General features: G+C 50.2%; 1 protein-coding gene across 2 annotated transcripts; it reads left to right on the forward strand.

Annotated features, from left to right (window-relative positions):
• Nucleotides 1-2,800: 2,800 nt before the first annotated feature.
• On the forward strand, nucleotides 2,801-11,928 carry LOC125704648 (ras GTPase-activating protein-binding protein 2-like). 2 transcript variants are annotated; one of them, XM_048970524.1, is made up of 13 exons: nucleotides 2,801-3,017; nucleotides 4,554-4,672; nucleotides 4,788-4,869; nucleotides 5,134-5,307; nucleotides 5,395-5,482; nucleotides 5,987-6,092; nucleotides 7,528-7,708; nucleotides 7,822-7,923; nucleotides 8,015-8,117; nucleotides 8,352-8,411; nucleotides 8,519-8,647; nucleotides 8,717-8,835; nucleotides 8,935-11,928. In XM_048970524.1, the coding sequence occupies exons 2-13, from the start codon at nucleotides 4,578-4,580 to the stop codon at nucleotides 9,208-9,210; spliced, it is 1,515 nt and encodes a 504-aa protein (XP_048826481.1). In that variant the 5' UTR covers nucleotides 2,801-3,017; nucleotides 4,554-4,577; the 3' UTR covers nucleotides 9,211-11,928. The 2 variants fall into 2 exon arrangements, with proteins under 2 accessions (XP_048826481.1, XP_048826482.1); XM_048970525.1 differs by having other exon boundaries at nucleotides 2,810-2,914.
• The last annotated feature ends 2,228 nt before the right edge of the window (nucleotides 11,929-14,156 follow it).

A 14,156-nucleotide genomic window follows, 5' to 3' on the forward strand; every position in this document is an offset into this window, starting at 1 on the left:
ACATTTTATTTGCCCTACTCCTCCTGGGGGGTGCTGCCTGGAGACCTCAATCTATCAAGATATCCAGCACACCCTGCTACATGTGATGTCGCCACTGCCAGTGACGTCCCTGCATCCAGCTCACCGTTCAGCCTGTGTCATCTTCCATGTATGACCCGCTGCCTTTCTTCTGGTTCCCTGGCGATTGGAGGGAGAGTCGGCACCGGCTTGTCATCACCTCCCTGGTTGTGTCTCAAATCTTATGATTTGGACAATGTGACTTGGCACTTAACCCTCTCTCCTATTTGACTCTCCCTGCCGGCCCCTGGAGGTTGGGCTCCCCCTTTGAGTCTGGTCCCTCCCAAGGTTTCTTCCTTCTTGGGAGTTTTTCCTTGCCACTGTCGCCTATGGCTTACTCACTGGGGGCTTTGGGTGCGGATGCTGTAAAGCGCTTCGAGACGATAATGCTCCATACAAAAATAAATTTGTGGTTGTTGCTGCTGTATGAGGCAGCAGGGAAGTCTCCATTTAAAAATATATCCACCCTAAGCTAACAAGTTTACTTTCTAAATAACTGATACACAGAGCAGCTCCACATACGGCCTTTATGGCCGTTGGCTATATTAACATTGTTCACCCAAAATATGAAAAGCTGCTAAAGTTTTCGAAAAGGTGGGGAGTTTGCACGCTCTCCCCCCGTCCGCATGGGTTTCGGCCGGGGGCTCCGGTTTCCTCCCACAGTCCAAAAGCGTGCAGAGCAGGTTGATTGGTGAGTCTAAATGTGACCTGTAGTTGTGTGAGTGTGGCTGTGTGCACCCTGCAGTGTGTTGGCGACCACCCAGGGTTGGTTCCTGCCTGCAGCCATTGTTCCCGGAATAAGCTCTGGTTCCCCCCACCACCCCCGTGTGACCCCAGTTGGGATTGAGTGGTTACGGGGATGGATGGATGGAAAAGGTGTTTGAACAGCAAATTTGTGCCTTCTTAGAGGAGCAACGGTTCTTAAAAGTTATAATGACATTTTAATTGCTGCTTATGCAGGCAGGTGCTCTGTGCTTGTACTGTTAGACCTCACCGCATCTTTCGATACAGTGGATCAGAGGTGTTAGGTGTCTCTGGCTCTGCTTTGGACTGGTACTCCTCTTGTTTGTCGAACAGGAGTTTCTCAGTTGGTGCGGCTGGCTTCCCATCCGGCTCTGCTCCTTCGACATGCGGAGTGCCACAGGGCTCAGTTCTTGGACCTGTACTTTTGTTGTTATTCTTTCCTTATCACAGATTCTTAATTCTTTTAAGGGTATTTTGTATCATCTCTATGCAGAAAATACACAGATTTATTTTTCATTTAAACTCAATCAAATTAATACTTTTGTCACTTTGGTTGGTTGCCTGTCTCAGGTTAACGATTCGCTCAGTAGTAATTACTTGCAGTTGAATTCAGGAAAGACTAAGGTACTAATTGTTGCTCCTCCTGATTTCCATTCTGAGATTAGTTTAAAATCATCTTCTGTCTCTCCTGCTATTACTGTAAGTCGAGTCTCTGTAGGGTTTCCTCCGGGTACTCCGGTTTCCCCCCACAGTCCAAAAACATGCTGAGGCTAATTGGAGTTGCCAAATTGCCCATAGGTGTGCATGTGTGAGTGAATGGTGTGTGAGTGTGCCCTGCGATGGGCTGGCCCCCTATCCTAGGTTGTTCCTTACCTCATGCCCATTGCTTCCGGGATAGGCTCCGGACCCCCCGCGACCCAGTAGGATAAGCGGTTTGGAAAATGGATGGATGGATGGAGTCTCTGTAGCCTTGGGGTTATTTTTGATCAGTCCCTGCTGCTAGATTCACATGTACTCGTACGATCAGTTAACTGTTTGTGTTTCTCTCATTTGAGAAACCTCTCAACTAAGCACTGCCACTTCAAAGTCAGAATTGTAGATGCTTGTACATTCTTTTATTTCCTCACGACTTGATTACCGTAATGCTCGTTATATGGGTCTGAGTAAGTCCTCTTTATCAAGTCTTCAGTCAGTCCAGTATGCAGCTGCTCACACTAGCCGGAGTGATCATATCACTCCCATTCTGCACACTGCATTGGCTCCCAGTTTTATAGAATTCATCTAAAAATTTCAGTATTTACAGAGCCTTACAAGAACAAGCTCATGAATACCTTACCTGCTTGCTCAATCGTTATACAGCTTGTTAGGCTCTTAGGCCTGGAGAACACTGCCTTTTAGTTATCCCACGTACTCGGCTAAAAAGCCGTGGGGATTGTGCTTTTCAGTCTGAGGCACCAAGACTATGGAACAACCTGCCTTATGGTCAGTTGTTGATTCTTTTAAGAAACAACTGAAAAACTCTCTTTTAAAACTGACTTTTAATCAGTGCTGAGTAGTTCCTGTTTGTTTTTATTGGTAATGTCTGTTTTCTTCGTTAGGTTCCATTTTATATTGGATTGTTGTTCAGCGCTTTGTCAGAGCGCTATATAAACAAACCACTACTACTACTAAATCAAGGGACTACAGCATTAATCCGAACCGATTAGGGAGGATGGTTGGACGAATGATATATACCGTTTATCTAAAAATATATAATCACGTTTAAAATAGGTTATTGTTATTGGCATTAACCACTAAAATGACCAAACGTTCACTAACATCCTGAAGTACCATAAAATTATGTGCGGTCAGGGAGCAACTAATAAATAATTTTGCGAATTGTTAAAATGACATTTCCCCTCACATCTTCCGGGACATTCAGAAACGCTCCTAATGACGTCACAATCACGTGTGGCGGCGGGAGAGTTTTATTGGACAGTTGGGTGCGACGGGGTTCCCCGGACCCAGGCTGCGGGGCTGGAGCACAAAGCACCGTATTGGCTGAAATCGAAGGCTTTGGCACGGCGGAGATCAACTTGGGTCTTATCGTAACATCTCAATAAAAATAATAACGGTGAGAAGTATAAGCAGTCAGAGGTATACATTAACAACCGCACGCGGACGGGCTGCACCCTGAGCCTTACTGACAGAGCCCTCTCTCCGGTGGGTACCTGGAGGTAGGTCCCCGCCGCACGGTGCAATCCGCCTGGCAGCGCATGTGGCCCGTGGCCCTCACCTCTCCTGCACTGTGTGCGTGCTGTAATGCATGCACTCCACTCTTTAATTTTAATGCAGAATATTACCGCATGCATATATTATATATATATATATACATATACATACATACATATACATACACACACATATACACACACATAAAACCGCTGTGCGGCGAGCGAGCTTTACCGAGTCTTTTCCATAGTTTTCTTATAAATGTCGGGTTTGTTTTGCGGGCGTGCAGACACGGCTGGTTCCGTGGATACGCTGGGTCGCCACATGGCCGGCCAGGTTACAGAAGCCGCTCTTTAAAGCGGCCGACCGACGATGACCCGCGGGGGTCTTACCGCTGCATGGGGCTAAGCTGCTGCTGGGGGCTCATCTCTGCTTATTACTGCCGGAGGAATTAAAACGACGCCACAGCAGCGCCGTGCGGCTCCCGGAAACGGCTGCAGGGCCCCGGGAGAGCCGCCGTGTTGTGCAGAGTCGCGGACATCGGTCACCGGGCGAACGGGTTGGCAGGCTCGCTGCTGCACTCTGCGGGGACCCTCCTCCAGACCGCACGCTTTAATTTACCGTGATTGGGCTCTGGGTGGGGGGTTTACAGGAGCCCGATGTGCTTTGGCCTGCTGATGGCGCACTTGCAATAGCAGTTTCCTTGTAATGGTAGCGGATCTGGCCTGGCGTCCGGCATTCTGGCTTATGGGCTTACGGGGAGACGGAGAGACGTGTGCGTGCGTAGGGGCTTCAGGAGGATGCTGCTATCGTGCCGGTACCGGGCATGTCAGGCGTGTCGGTGCGCATCCGTGAAGGAAAATGCGGCGCAGTACGTCTGACTGGCCCCTTCACGCCGCTTATAAACTAGTCATGATTGCATGTTTGAATGATAGTCATGTAAGATCGAAGTATTTTTCATACGATAAATCCTAATAATCTCTACATGTTAAAAAATAAACAAGCTCCCATATAAGGACACTGCAGTATTACATTCGCAAACTGTAGGTAGGGCGTTAGCTTTAGTCCCAGTATTTTGTTTAAAAGCTAGTTTTTCGAAAAAGAAGCGAATGGTGTATGGCTCCGTGGGCTAAGCCTCTATGTCTGTGACGGGAAGGTCACTGCTTGGAGCCCTGGCCTTAGCAGAGTGGTTACACGCACGCAAGCCCCGGTGCTGTAGGCTGGCTGACCCTCCGCTGTCACCCCCAAGCAGAATGGGGTAGGTGACAGGCTCAGAGGATTAATTAAGTACCACATGCTGTTATTAGTTCCCCTAATATAGAGAGCAGTCGCTTTCTCAGTATGATAGATAGTCTTTATCTTGGGTCAAAACACTGTGAATTCAGTAAACCTGAATTTAACCAATAAAGAAGACTGCAAGATTGGAGCCAGTATTTCCTCAGGAAATCCAGAGCTGCTGGGTGTGGCTTCATTATGGACTGAGTTGAGTGTCATTTCTCGTTTTTTGATTCTTTTTTTCTCCTTTCCTGGTTATTCTGCAGGAATCTGAATTGTGTACCAAAGAAATGGTGATGGAGAAGCCAAGTCCCCTGCTGGTCGGCCGGGAGTTCGTCCGGCAGTATTACACACTGCTGAACAAGGCCCCGGACTTCCTGCACAGGTCCCTAGCTCAGTCTGCGCCGCCCTCCCTGCTGAATATGCCTAATGTGTGGTTTGCATATTCGGGGAACCTCTGTGAGATGCGTGAGGGTCTTACACAGCTCTTTGTCTCGCAGATTCTACGGCAGACACTCCTCCTATGTTCATGGCGGTTTGGACACCAGCGGAAAACCGGCAGAGGCTGTTTATGGACAAGCTGTAGGTGTCGCTCTGCCTCTCTCTCTTCCTGTGCCCATTTGGTTGTTTTTTTTGTTGCGTTGTTGATAGTGACAGAGGGTGGTGAGTCTGTGAGGCCTCAGAGGGCTGCTGAGTTTGAGCAGGAACTTATGGGGGCCCGGCAGCAGAAATGTATAACTCCTACTAATTAACTTTCCAGATTTTAAAAACACCTCCATCATAGTTGATCACTTTCATTCTTGGGGTGAGGCCAGTCACTTCATCACATCTGTCTCTCCTGAGCAGGAGATCCACAAGAAGGTGATGTCTCTGCAGTTCAGCGAGTGCCACACCAAGATCCGCCACGTGGATGCCCACGCCACCCTGAGCGACAGCGTGGTCGTCCAGGTGATGGGCGAGCTGTCCAGCGGCGGGCAGCCCATGAGGAAGTTCATGCAGACCTTCGTGCTCGCCCCCGAGGTGCGTGGCGGGGCTCTGCTGGAGGCGTGGTGACTGCGGGGCTCCACTCTCTCCTAGTTCAGCATTCTGTCCCTTTTGGCTCTGCAGGGCTCCGTAGCGAACAAATTCTACGTGCACAACGACATTTTCCGCTACGAAGATGAAGTTTTCGGCGACTCGGAGGCAGAGCTTGATGGTAAATCTTATGGACCTGGCATATAGGGGGAGCAGTGGGGGAGGGTATGTACCCCCCAATATTTAATGTGAATTCATGAAGTTCCCATCCCCAGTATCAAACTTTCTCCTATGCCTTTGGTGGCAGGAGAGATCTTTGCAGCTCCCAACCATGTTTGGCTGACGGCTGCAGTGTCAGCTGGTCTGCACTTGTCTTAGAGTCTTTTTTTCCCTTTTCTGTAATGGGGATGTGCAATAAACGATACCATTAAAATTTGTGGGAATTTTAATTGGGACAGTAGTTTCTTGATTTAAATTTTATTTACCAAATGTAAGTACCTGTAATTTTTAATTTGTACATTAAAGGAAGGTAATGTTGTCTGAGGAAATGGTAAATTTGTCAGTGTAGCAAACCCCATAACCAAGTGACACTCGATACCCCTGGTGTACTGTGGGGACAGTTGAGTAACTCACTGTGGTCCGATATTCTTGTACGCGGTGGTTGGTGACTGTGTGACTGTCGCAGAGTCTGAGGAGGAGGTCGAGGACGAGCCGGAAGAGCAGCAGCCATCCCCCGAGCCTCTCCCAGATAGTTCCAGAAGCAGCACCTACTACGAGCAGCACCCAGCAGCGTGAGTCTCCACTCTGCAGGGAAGATGACGCTTGGGGGCAGGAAGATTTCTAAGCGTAGGATGTATCTGTGTGAGGTTAACACAGGAAGAATTCTGCAGTGCAACAGGCTCACTGCACGTCTGCGTGTGAGGTTAACCCTCTGGGGTCCTGGGGTAGGGAACACACTGACATGGACTGGGTCATGGCCACACATTTCATTCAGTATCAAACTTAATTCATGGCTAATAAATTGTTATATTTGTTTTGGCATTAAATATGTCCGATTTATGTGAAGTTTGTAATTTGACATCAAAGTATAGACATTGCAAAATACAATTTGGAACACTTGCAAAAATATTATAAAAGTACATAGTAAGGAATGGTGGAAGTTTGTTTTGATCCCAGATATCTGATCACCAAAGTCTTGGCTACATGAAGATGATTAAATGGTGTAGCTGCAACATTCACTTCGATAAAAAAAAAAAAGAAAAACTCATGTCCCTATTCCTTTCATTGAATATGTAGCAACTTTCATGTGTATGAATGAGCCATTCACACCTGGCCACATCTGCCCCCCCCCATTTATGGCACTGATGGGGATGTATCTGGGTCGCGTTTCACTGTTGCGTTGTTCATCTTATTGCCATGCGAATGCCATTTGAATACGCGGAAATGCGGCTGTTTATAATGCGAATAGCGATCTTCAGGTGAGGGCGGTACTACACGCCTGCATGTGAGGTTAACGTGGGAAGGATGTTGAAATGCGATGGAGGGTTCAGGAGCGAGGCTCTCTGCAAATCTGCATGTGAGGTTAACATGGGAAGGATGCTGAAATGCAACGGAGGGTGCAGGAGCGAGGCTCTCTGCAAATCTGCATGTGAGGTTAACATGGGAAGGATGCTGAAATGCGACGGAGGGTGCAGGGGCGAGGCTCTCTGCAAATCTGCATGTGAGGTTAGCATGGGAAGGATGCTGAAATGCGACGGAGGGTGCAGGGGCGAGGCTCTCTGCAAATCTGCATGTGAGGTTAACATGGGAAGGATGCTGAAATGCGACGGAGGGTGCAGGGGCGAGGCTCTCTGCAAATCTGCATGTGCGGCCTGGGATGTTAGGGCAGCTGTACAGATGGTGTGTTGATACTAACTGCTCATTTACCATGTTCTTTCAACAGAAGATGGTTAATGAGAAATATGGAGTGGAGTGTGAGGAAACTAATCCCTGGATAGAGAGACTTCAGGGTCTTTTCTCGTCAGATTATTCCATGTCCACTGTTTTGACTATGGTTGAATTAAAATAGCAGACTCCTTCCGAGCACCTCCCAGCTCTCTTCTTTCCTGACAGCCAGTCCTGCAATCCCAGTAACTTTGGGAGCACGGTGCTGTGCGGGCAGATGGTGGAGCAGCCCCTGGTCATTTTTTAAACCTCACTGCCCTCCCCCTCCCCCGTTTGCTGCAGCAATGGTGTGGAAGAGTCCATGGAGGAGGTGCCACCTGAGGCCGTGCCGGAACCCCAGCCGGAGCAGAAGCTGGAGGAGCTCAAGCCCGAGGCGGAAGAGAAGGTTCTGGAAGATCTGGAGGAGAAGGGCCCGTCTCCGGTGCCTGTGGAGTCCCCGCCCCACGTACAGGAGCCCCCCAAGGTCTGTATCTGTTGTGGGCTGAGATGCTACTGTTGTGCGTGTCCCCATTAACCCCTCATATGCTAGTGATGTGCAGCTCATGCTAGTCTTCACGTCGGTGGGTTTCTCTGCAGACCTTCTCCTGGGCCTCAGTGACCAGTAAAAACCTGCCGCCCAGCGGCACGGTCCCTTCCTCTGGAATTCCCCCGCATGTCGTTAAGGCCCCATCATCCCAGGTAAGGAGTCGACACACCTCCCATCGGAGGCATGCTGATGGGTGGGAGTGGCACCGCGGGCGGCACAGTCATCATCGGCCTTCCCTTTCAGACTCGGCCGGACACCAAGCCGGAGCTGCAGGGCCAGGCCACCCGGGCCCGTGACCAGCGGCCCCGTGAGAGACAGGGCTTCATTCCCCGAGGACCCCGGCCCGGTAGGGGATGGGCTCACACCCCGCATGGCCGTGAAAGTCACTGCAGCTTTATGTCCTGGGCGAGTGAGGTATGGTGGTCTGTCTGTAAGCATGGAAGGCCGTTGGGGTAACTCCCTGCCTCACAATCGCTGGGCTCACATCGCCTCCATTTTTATCCCCTTTGTCTGTCGCCTGAGTGTTAATTCGACCTCATGTAACCGGTAATCACCACCCCTCCACTCTCATCATTGTTAGATGGCGTGACATCATCAGATTCACAGGTGGGGAAGCCCAGTTTCAGCTTCATGAACAAAGGTAACCACGGCTCCCAGTGCATTGTGGGTTGCAGGTGTGCGTCACGTGACGCGGCCATAGCATTCGAGGGCTCAGTGCGCCGACAGTGTTGTGGGTGGATCTTGCAGGACGGGCCGAGTCGGAACCCTCTGAAATGGACTCCCGCCGGGCCCTGCGTTACCCTGACAGCCACCAGCTCTTCGTTGGCAACCTACCGCATGACATAGATGAGAGCGAGCTGAAGGATTTCTTCATGAGTAAGCCCCGCCCCTATGGGATCTTTATCTGCGGTCGGGCCCTTGTAACAGGCCGTGTCCCACTCACAGCCTTTGGGAACGTCGTGGAGCTGAGGATCAACACTAAGGGCGTTGGGGGCAAGCTGCCAAATTTTGGCTTCGTGGTCTTCGATGATTCTGATCCTGTGCAGCGGATCCTGGCTGCGAAGGTGGGGGGTGAAAGCCGTCCTGCTTCTGTCTCCTGGTTAATTGTCGGCAGCCAGAGACCCTTCAGCCGAGGTTAACCTGATCATCTGCCCCGTTCACAGCCAGTCATGTTCCGTGGGGAGGTGCGCCTGAACGTGGAGGAGAAGAAGACGAGGGCGGCACGTGAGAGGGAGACCCGTGGCGGGGGTGGGGCCGACAGCCGCCGCAACGAGCGGGGCCCGGGGGGGCCTCGTGGCATCATGGCAGGCGGAATGATGCGGGATCGTGATGGAAGGGGTGCCCCCGGCCGGGGTGCCCCGACCCCCAAACCGGGCCTCAGTTCGGGAAGAGGCGCTGCCCAGGGCAGCGAGAGCCGCTTCACTTCGCAGCGTCGCTGAGACAGCGCCCCCTGCAGTCCGGGAGTAGTATCACATCCATCTTCACCTTAAAGTCCGCATATATGAAAAATCCTTTTTTTGGCTTTGGATTGTCTCTCAGCCTGTCAGCCATTTCTTTGACATGCAAGACAAACGAGAAAACGAAAAAAAAAAAAAACCACCAGCCTCCTCGGTTTCCGGGCCTCGAGCTGAGCCTCTGTAAGCATTAAGCTGTATTCCGAGATGCAGCACAGGTCTGTCAGGAGAGGCACTGCACTGGCATGCAGCAGCACAGCCCATCATCTGGAAAAGAACGTAAACACTCGGGGTGGGGAGTCTGCACGCTTCATGTAAACCCCGTTGGAGGTGCAGTGTGTGTGGCCTGGAACCTGCCTCTCTGCTTTCTGTCTGACGGTTGGACTAGAAACCGATAGATTTCAGGCACTCATCAGTATGCACAAGTGGGGTTTACGTCTGCTGGCTTCCTTGGGTGGAGCCAGGAGGCCACACCCACCGACTGCCCCTTAACTGCCAGGAGGCCACACCCACCGACTGCCCCTTAACTGCCAGGAGGCCACACCCACCGACTGCCCCTTAGCCAGCAGGAGGCCACACCCACCGACTGCCCCTTAGCCAGCAGGAGGCCACACCCACCGACTGCCCCTTAGCCAGCAGGAGGCCACACCCACCGACTGCCCCTTAGCCAGCAGGAGGCCACACCCACCGACTGCCCCTTAGCCGCCAGGAGGCCACACCCACCGACTGCCCCTTAGCCGCCAGGAGGCCACACCCACCGACTGCCCCTTAGCCGCCAGGAGGCCACACCCACCGACTGCCCCTTAGCCGCCAGGAGGCCACACCCACCGACTGCCCTTTAGCCAGCAGGAGGCCACACCCACCGACTGCCCTTTAGCCAGCAGGAGGCCACACCCACCGACTGCCCCTTAGCCAGCAGGAGGCCACACCCACTGACTTGCTGGGTAGGTGCTGCCATTCTGGTCTTTGAGTGGCTGTAGCCTGAGTGGTGCGCGGCACTGACACTCTGGGGGCTCGTGCTTTGGGTTTATTTTTTTGTTTTAATTTCGTGGTTTCCAGGTACTGCCCAGGCACAGCGTGGGGGGGTGTGGTTAGCTCACCCACCATGAGTATGTAGAAACATGCAGAATCTCAGCTGGTGAACTAGTCATGATGATGGTGCCTTGCCCATGCTGCTGGTTTCGTCGCTGGGCCCTGGCTTTCCCCAGTACAGCGGCTTCAAAGAAGGGGGGGGTTTCTGGGTATGCAGAATGCCATCCCGGGTCACCTGACCTAACAGTTCAGGGAAATTTGCAGTGTGCATTTTTTTATTTATTTTTTTTAAATACGCATTTTACTGGTCCGTTCAACAGATGTTAGTGGAATTTAGGAATTTAACAAGAGGTGCCTGAAATTCTGGTACACGTGATTTGGTTCAGAGATGCACATTTTTTTTAAACCGCATCTTACTGATGTGCAACTTTTATCGAAGATTGAAAGGAAAACAGCAGATTCAGCGTTTGGGTTTGTCCCGTTTGGATGGCCGGTGCTGCTCAGGAACACAGGTCCAAAGTGGGACATTGACAGAAGACATAACTGTACTGTAAAAGTAAAGCCTTTCATTGCCTGTGACACAGAAGAAATGGATCGTAAAGGAGTGAATGTAGGTATCGGGACTCATGGACTGCGAACAACTCAGTTCGTCGGGCTGTAAGACGGTGCTGTTTCCTCCCTTTGATTCCGGAAGATTGACGCCAGATCTGACCCCTGCCTTCGCCCCCCCCCCTCACACACCTCCCTAAAGCACTTCTGGTTTTCAGCTGTTTTCTTACTGAACTTTGAAGTACTGAAAATGACTTTGCACCCATATTACTGCCCTCATATCCAACGGAAGCGTCTTGGGATGAGATGTTTCTGGAAGCCTGTCTGAGGATGTCACAGCTATGCTGTTGGTGTCTGAGGTGAAGATGCTCATGTGTTTTATAGCAGAAAAGATTCAGCCGTCTTAATTCTAATTTGGTTAAAGAAAAAATAAACCTGAATGTGCCAGTAGGGTAAGAGAACCTTCCTTCCTGTTTGAATTTTAAATTTTGTCCTGACACGTTGCCAAAAGATGTCCTGCGGCTGGACTGACCAGCTCTCTCGTTCTGGGTTGTAGGACACATCTGAGCACCTGCATTGAGTATATGCAGTAGTTGTTTAGAAAAAAGCTTGGTGTCCTTACTGGGAGGGGTGTGTCTTTCATCTGATCCCATAAGCAGGCACATGGAGCCTCTTCCCTGATTGGCTGAGCTCACTCTGCGACCTGCTCGTCAAACACACAGACCTTGATGACCTGGCGTGGGTGATGTTCAGGGTTATGACAGACTGATGTGAGCTACAGGCTCTCTGGGCGGAACCGGAAGCTAGTGGTCCGGCCTGTTTGCATCAGAGGAGGTTACATGGCATGTTCTATCTTCTCCATGTTTACAGTAGCACCCACTTTCCATCTGTCCCTTCAGGAAGCCTAAAGCCGAGACTGTTAACCTTCCCTTGTTGAGAAGGTCCTTCTGTAATAGGAAGGTGATGGTGACTGGCGGAGCAGAGCCTGGTTTCGTGTTTCTCGTGTGGCTCTGGCTGACTGTGTCAGAGCTGCCGTTTCCCTTTTTAGTATGTTGCAGGTGGAACGTTTGTATTTTAGTTTTCCATGAATGTGTTGGACTGATAATAAACTACTGAAGCCACTCTGCTCTGTGTCCGCTCTCAGAGCAGTGTCCGCCCCCCCCCCCCCCCCCCCCTAAGATGCATGTTCATGGTTTTATGTGGAGACCTGCTGTATCTACGCCTAACTGCCGAGCGTGCATGTTCAAACAGCTCTCTGCCAGTCCCCTCTCCCCTGTCACGGTAAAGTATTTTCCCAAATATAATGTACATTCTTATAAATAATGTGATGAAATGTTCATCAAGGGCCACAAAATAGGGTGCCTTCTGTCCCGTGGGCTAATTCTGTGTGGGGGGGGGCAGTTGGTGTCCCGTGACTCGTGTAGGAATAAGCATTGCTTCTCTATCAGTCTTACATTAAATGCGCGTCTTATTACAGTGATTACATATAAAGTTGCTTTTATTCAATAGTAATGAGCCAATGGTAGTTAATGTAGTTTTTAATGACGTCACATTTGCTCCAGTGCAACCTGTACATTTTCTGGAGATTGCGCACGTTAAAAACAGACACTGAGTAGTCAGGTACTGATGCGAATTTTGGTGCCAGATTGAGCTGAATCCCCATTTTGCAGCAGATGCATGCAGGCGTCTGCGCCTGGGTAAGTATCAGACCCTGGGCTGCTGGGAGAGCAGCTGCAACAGTGGTGACGTGCAGGAAGAAACAGGGCCGAAGGCAGAGGTGGTGAAGAGATTCCTCTGAGAAACAAAGATCCTGAAGGCTCCTGCTTTTGTTTGGCTCTCACACACTCGGTTTTCCGGATAAATGTGCTGAGAGTTACGTTCATCTCATATTAAAGTTACATGACGTTACATAACGTGTGAGTATGTCTGCGTATGTTGAAGCTGCCCCCTGATTAGGTACCATTGCGCGATGGCGCCCTGCCTGCCTGTACGCAGGACCTTTCTTGCACTCCTGTCCTTCCTCTGCTTTAATGCGTCTCCCCATCCTCCTCTGACCTCTCATGAAGAAGGTCGATTGACTGCAGTGTGTGAAAATCCCAGAAGGGGGAGCCATTTCTGACACAGGCAGAGTTTGCACTTGGGGTGGGGGACCTGCATCCTGCTTACATTATGTGTCAATGTAGACATAAATTCTTACTCTATCTACCCGTAGCAGGGGTGTCAAACTCCACCTGGGGGGCTGGAGCCCTGTGTACTCTGACACCCGCGAACTTTACGGTACAAATAAACTGCTTATGCAATTGAGCAAAGTTTCAGCACAGAAAAAGGGCAACACTAGTCTTGCCAATTAATTGCAATTCTCGCTCAGGGCACGGGGTGGGCACTGCCTCCCCTCAGACTCCACCCACGGTGTTTTTGTGCATCGTACCATAGAATACTTTTTTGTTAGGGCTGCTGCAGTGTTTCAGTTGCTAAAAGCAGCGACGCCCAACCTACAGTTTGTCCGCTTCTGCAGTGTCTGCATGTATCAGAACAGTAAGTGCAGACTAAGCACATGGATACACAGCACAGGTAGCCACACTAGCAGATCCAAAGGGGGTAACACATGTGTGCTTGGCAAGACGGAACATCAGATGCTGCCAGCACTACACTGCCCCTCCCCCAACGGTCCCAATGACCACCACCCAAAGGTTCCATCATGCTCTTTCCTTGAGTTGTATAGAAACTGCTTGACTTTAAAGGCTGTTCTGGAACAGAACCCAAAGCCGGTTAAAGTGAGCGGATTCTTTGGCTGTGTCCCGCTGGCTGAATGCACAGAACTCCCTTTGGGGCCCGATTCAGTCCAGCTGCGATTTCTCACCCCAGCTGAAATGTCTCAAGATGGACCCAGATGGTCTGTGTTCTGGTGTGTTACAGTGTGAGTTTTCCCACAAATGATGGCTTTAGTGTTAGTTGGGTAATACCATTGCATTGGCTTAATAGAACAAGCAAAAATCACAAGATGGCTCTTAAAAGATCATCCTGCAGGGGGCGGTATACCACAATGTCTTACTGTCATGATTGTATTTCACGTATTTATCCCCTATTTGTCAGAAATAATAATAATAATAATAATAATAATAAAACATTTAATTGAATTTACAGAGTTTTGTTTTTGGAACTAATATTGTTCTCTCCTTTTTACATCAAAGTTTCAGTCAAGAGTTGAACTCAAAAATTCAGGAGAATATTATAGGCGGCACATTGCTGAAACTGCGTAAAACGATGAAATGGGAGCGTCCTTCAGTGCAGACGGCTGCCAAATACAGGGTGAGCTGGTTCAAAGCAGCGCTTCAGATCCAAAGCTTCTT

The sequence above is a fragment of the Brienomyrus brachyistius genome, chromosome 12 (assembly GCF_023856365.1).
Source record: "Brienomyrus brachyistius isolate T26 chromosome 12, BBRACH_0.4, whole genome shotgun sequence".
In the NCBI taxonomy this organism is placed as follows: Eukaryota; Metazoa; Chordata; class Actinopteri; order Osteoglossiformes; family Mormyridae; genus Brienomyrus; species Brienomyrus brachyistius.

Excerpts from the sequence above, each read along its gene's own strand:
- LOC125704648 (XM_048970524.1), top strand. The coding sequence starts at position 4,578 with ATGGTGATGGAGAAGCCAAGTCCCCTGCTGGTCGGCCGGGAGTTCGTC. Across the intron at positions 8,118-8,351 it reads TCCCCGAGGACCCCGGCCCG|ATGGCGTGACATCATCAGAT; the intron begins GTAGGGGATGGG and ends CATCATTGTTAG. Across the intron at positions 8,648-8,716 it reads GCTGAAGGATTTCTTCATGA|CCTTTGGGAACGTCGTGGAG; the intron begins GTAAGCCCCGCC and ends TCCCACTCACAG.